Source organism: Gymnoscopelus braueri, assembly GCF_963280865.1.
Source record: "Gymnoscopelus braueri genome assembly, chromosome: 16".
Classification (NCBI taxonomy): domain Eukaryota; kingdom Metazoa; phylum Chordata; class Actinopteri; order Myctophiformes; family Myctophidae; genus Gymnoscopelus; species Gymnoscopelus braueri.
Genome location: NC_137616.1, coordinates 6,951,139 through 6,956,683, shown reverse-complemented (window position 1 = coordinate 6,956,683; position 5,545 = coordinate 6,951,139). Strand labels below are relative to the sequence as shown.

The window sequence follows — 5,545 nt, the reverse complement described above, 5'->3', positions numbered from 1 at the left end:
TTTATATCAAGTTTGAAGTGGTCTCCACATGTGGGCATGATACGTTTTTGACGCCCACCGCCTACCGACTACCGTTCACTCTGTGACGCCTACCATCCACCGTCGCCCCACTATGCAATTTGAATAGCCTATCCACAAGTTTCCTAGGGCATGGTGGGCATCACTTCCTGTCGATTTTATCAGGTATCAGGGATCAAATCGACTGGAAGTGATGCCCACCATGCCCTAGGAAACTTGTGGATAGGATGCTAGTTTCAAAGTTTGAAATTATCCTATAGGCTATTAAAATTGCCTAGTGGGGCGACAAACTTATGAAAAATGAAAAAAAAAAACATGCTAGCTTTCCCCTCTCTCTCTCTCTCTCTCTCTCTCTCTCTCTCTCTCTCTCTCTCTCTCTCTCTCTCACACTCACATGCACACGCACAATTTTATTTGTAATTTTTTTTAGCTTTTTCTTTTTAACTTTTTTTTATTGATTTTATGAAGCATTGAGTGTCATATTATTGTGATTGATTGATATTTTCTGATTATATTATTACAATATATATTGCTCATGGGATCACTTCAATAACAAAGACAGTTGCAAGACATTGAGTTGTTTCAAATGGTTCATTCAGGCTCCTTAAACAAAAATGGCATTGTTTTTTTTTCACATCTCATACTGTACCAAATGTCTTGTGACATCTGTGTGTAAGTGAACACACACGAGTGTACATGCATGCCTGTAATAAGTACAAAAAAAACGTTCCCCTCCCCTGCCCAGAACAGCTCAACTTCACACGTACATTTTGTGGTAAAGAGTTTATTGGTTGTTCTGCACTGTGGGTATTTGTGTGTACACACTGTGTGTATTTGTGTGGAATGCACTGTGTATGTTTGTGTGTACATGCACCTGCATGCATGCATAGTGGTTCACAAGTGTGTCTAAAACTTTGGTGGGCTTAACGTCAGACTAGAACAGACAGCAGCTCGGAGTGTCTTCTGCAACAGTGAAGACCAATGTAGGACAACACAGATACTGGACAAAGTGAGTAAAGAATCTGGTAATTAGTAACAATTAAGGAGGATGTCTGTGATTTTAGTCAGTTCGGCGGTTCTAGACAACAGCCGATCTGACCGACTCGGTGCCAGCATTGGTCGGCCGGACGGTTCTCGAGATATGTGAATAACAGACGGACGTACAGACATACATACATAGATTTGTGCATTTATTGTAAGATATAACTTTTTTTTGTCCTTGGCTATTTGCGTTTCCGTTGTTCTTTCTAATAAAGAACATTTCCGAATGACACACAACGGTCATTCAAATTATGCATGTTAATTGAGTGGTATATTGTCCCAGAGGTATGGAAGCGAATAGATGCCATAATTCAAATGGAATGGTAAATTTGAAAATGCAATCGAAATAAGAGAAATGCTTTTTAATCTTCAGGAAATTAACACATTTTTTGACACAAAAATAAAAGTAAAATGCAATAGCGTTTACATTTAATCTACAGGTGGGCTCATTCTGTGACGGAATTAAATGAATACATAAAAGGTAATTTGATTTAACATTTTCAAAAAATGGCTGCAGAATAATAGACAATATTAAAATGAAAAGGCTATTTTGAAAATGTAAATTAAATGAGGCTAATGCTTTTTAATCTTAAGCTAATAAATGCATTTTTTGAGACAAAAATGTATGTAATTCAATGGCATTTACATTTCATCTCCAGATGTGCTCATACTATGACCGAATGAGAAAGCAAAAGAAAATTACTTAATCATTTGGCTTTGAATGGCTTAATCATTTTCAAATCCCACCTTGCGCAATAATAATAGGATAGTATGAGCTAGAGATGAAATGTAAATGCTATTGAATTGTACATTCATTTGTGTCTCAAAAAATGTGTTAATTATGTGAAGATTAGAAAGCATTTTTCTTATTTCATTTACATTTTTGAATTAGCATTTTGATTTTAATATTGTCCACTATTTAGCGGGGAGTTTTTATTTTATTTTAAAATCAAATTATCTTTTATTTTTCAATTGAAATCTGTCATAGAATGAGCATACTTGGGAGATTAATTTACAATTCTATTGCATTTTCATTTCAATAACATCCCCCCTTGACATCCTGAAGATTAAAAAGCATTTCTCTTATTTCAATAGAATTTTCGATTTTGACATTTCATTTGAATTATGGCATCTATTCGCTTCCATACCAGAGGAGGTGACCAAGGAAAGCTCCAATGTATGATGTGAATTGTGATTGTACTCTACAAAGGACTAAGGAAGCTGTGCAGAAGAATACCGGGTGGTCTCAAAATCAATATGGGATTCACAAGAGCACCATAAAATAATGTGTGGCTATACAGTACTTGTTTTGCGTACGCATGGTGAATGAGCCAAATAAACAATTGATCCATGCTCTGAAGGCATTGGAGTTTGAGGCAGCATAGGATTATAGGATTGATAGACGGGTTGCATATTCCCTCTGACCCTCTCTGACCCTAGGCTATACGAAGCGAGTATATAAAATGCATCTGGAAAGCTCCAACTGTTCAATTGTACCACCAACTACGTATATCAGGCATGCAGGTGTGGTCGCATATGCACAAGGCTCTCGTTAGAATCAGTGTGGTATGCACCCTAACCATTCGGCTTTACGGTCACCCCTGGCCAAACTCATTGCAATAAATGCAGAGCATAATGCTGGATATGTTCTGTTGTATCTGAGCCATGGTTCTCTTCATGTTGAACGTCCTGTATGCCATTGGTTCTCAAAGTGGGGTCCCCCCTACCCCCCCCCCCCCCAAGGACCCCCAGGGGTCCTTGGGGGGGGGGGGGGGGGGGGGGGGGGGGGTCCCCAGCTAAATTTGTTAATATAGCCTAACAATCATTTAACCACTTTAACCATTATCTTATACTTTGGGTATTCAAAAATAGCAGATCTACAAGCTCATAGCGCTATGAGCTTGCAGATCTGCTATTTTTGAAAAATCCATGGCACAAAGTATTTTTGAGATGGGGGTCCGCAACCAAATACATACATTTTGACATGAAAAGGTTTGAGAACCAATGCTGTATGCTTTCTGCTGTTTCTTCTGTGTCACTCCAGGAGGACGTGTGTGGTTTCATAACCATGCTTAGTTTTTTTCTCCTCCCGTATTCAGCAAAGAGCCAATCGCAGGCAGAGTAGTGGCAGGTCTTCTAAGAATGCAACATGAAACAATGCTGAATGTCAGGCACAATCGGTGCCACCAATTAAAATATTTATAGGTGACAGATATTTGGATGTATTCAGAACAAAATATTGTATATTGATATTGTATATCATGTCATGCATAATATATCATAGATCTATTATATTAGATCTAAATATTTTAACATATACTGTACCAATTACCTTTTCTTGTGTCATTGCTTAAGATGTCTACAAATATTTCTGGCAAGCGAGGCAGAGCACAGCGTGCAAGGTACGATGGAGGAGTCAGGGAGGAGAGGCAGGAGGAGAAAGGAGAAGAGGAGGTGAACGTGGTGTCAGACAGTATCACAGACCAAGGCTCTGGCTCACAGGGGGCTACAGGAGATCAAGGTACACTGACACAGTTTCTCTCTTCTCATGTCATTATACTACAGCAGCTTGTCACCCAGTATTTAAAATAGCAGTTACCAATGGTTACGAGAGACATGAAGAAGTCCCAACGTTGGTTTGTGCCCATTACATTTATTTTTGCATCGTGGCTAGCTACGAGCTGTATGACTTGCTTTAAAAAAAAATAACTTTGATCTCACTCACCGTGGTGACTCTTCGCAACACCACTGTGCGCTCCTTTCCTGTGTACGTTTAGCAAGGGACATGAAAACAGAAACAGAAACATTATGAACGTTGGAGCTGGTTCTGCCTTGTGTTTTATTTCTCCTCTAATTTCATAATGTGACATTTTTGAGACCGTCACAATTGCATGTTGAAAGGAGAAAACATGTTCACATAATATGAACTTTTCTGCATAAATTGAAGATAAAGAGGCAGAAGGAGCGAGTGCATTTTCCGGCAGTGGAAGCTGTCGCGGAACTGCCGGCGGAGGAGCGGAGGGCGGAGCGGCGGGCGGAGCGGCGGGCTGCCGGTGGAGAAGCGGCAGCTGCCGGCGGTGGACCGGTAGTTGCCGGCAGTGGAGCAGCAGTTACCGGTGGTGGAGCAGCACCGCGGAATCAGTGAGACTGTAGCCTACTAATCCTCGTAATAATAAAATAATTGGGAAGGTTAGGTTTAGGCATAGTTTTACTGAGGTTAGGGTTAGGGGTTAGGGTTAGGTTTAGGTATAGTTTTACTGAGGTTAGGGTTAGGTTTAGGCATAGTTTTACTGCCGCTCCGCCGCCGCCACTCCGCCGCTGCCACCCTGCCTCCCCGGCACCTTCCGCTCCGCCACCGGCATCCCGCCGATTCTGGTGCCGGAAAATGCACTCGCTGTCCCTTGAAAGAGGTTCTGAATCAAAATCACTTAAAGGGATACTTCACTTTCACATAAAATAAACATTAAAAATAAATATTAAAAAAAAATGAAAGAAGTTATGGCAAAATAAAGGCCCCCTCACACATTAGTAGGACACTCTAATGCGTGAGGGGGCCGTGATTTTTCCATTACTTTTTTCATTTATTTTTAATATATTTTTTAAATTTTTATTTTATGTGAAAGTGAAGTATCCCTTTAACTATATAATATTCACTCTGAGTTATTTGAAATGAAACATTGAAGCTGATCATATTAACGTTGAACTCTAATATCCTCCAGTTGTCCAGCGGGCCATCACCATTGAGAGAGACATCTTCAGAGCAGCTGCATTGGGTCTTACTCTGCTGTGTGTTCTAGCAGTAGTGAGAACCACAGGTTTGGCCATGGACTGTGAGTATTGGCTAGTCAAAGGTTAAATACATGCACTTACAACGATAAAATGATACTTGTGTCTCACACAAGAACTCTATCATGCTTCACTTTTGATAGTTTGTGTGTGTTCCCTATTACTGTATTATACATGTTGAAACCTGCTGTAGTCACATAAAAGCACACTGATGAGTTTTCTTCTTCTCAAAGCTCATTTTCCACACAGTTAATCTCATCATGAACTGTAGTAACAACTGTGTTTATCATCACCCTTTAATCCTTTGCAGATCATTCCAACAATAACCAGTTAGTGATCAACCTGACCCTGCAGAGAGACCAGTTGCAAAGTGAAGTAAACCAGCTGAAGAGAGAGACAACAGATGAGAGAGGTCGCCTTTTTGAAGTGATATTAATAAGTATTATTAATGTCAGGGATGTAGTGTTAAACATATCGGTAAACTCATGTTTTTTTTCACCACTGTCATAGAACCATAATGTAATATTTGTTTTAATTTAGTGCAGTATTTAAATATAAATGTAGATATACATGAAATCTCCCACTATTGCATCAATCAATGACTCTACAAACGTAAAAAGGCTCTGAGACCATTATTATAATTAATGCACTGTCTGATAATCAATTCTAACATATGTGTTAGGATTGATTATAAGTGCAT

General features: G+C 39.5%; 1 protein-coding gene across 1 annotated transcript in view; it reads left to right on the top strand.

Moving 5' to 3' along the window:
- The first annotated feature begins 952 nt into the window (after positions 1-952).
- LOC308103231 (CD209 antigen-like protein C) overlaps positions 953-5,545 on the top strand; it is a 6,436-nt gene continuing 1,843 nt past the window's right edge. The window contains exons 1-4 of the mRNA XM_080453132.1: positions 953-1,027; positions 3,415-3,580; positions 4,779-4,889; positions 5,156-5,257. Of these exons, the coding sequence (XP_080309258.1) occupies positions 3,415-3,580; positions 4,779-4,889; positions 5,156-5,257 (379 nt within the window). The 5' untranslated portion in view covers positions 953-1,027. The remainder of the gene's footprint in view (positions 1,028-3,414; positions 3,581-4,778; positions 4,890-5,155; positions 5,258-5,545) is intronic.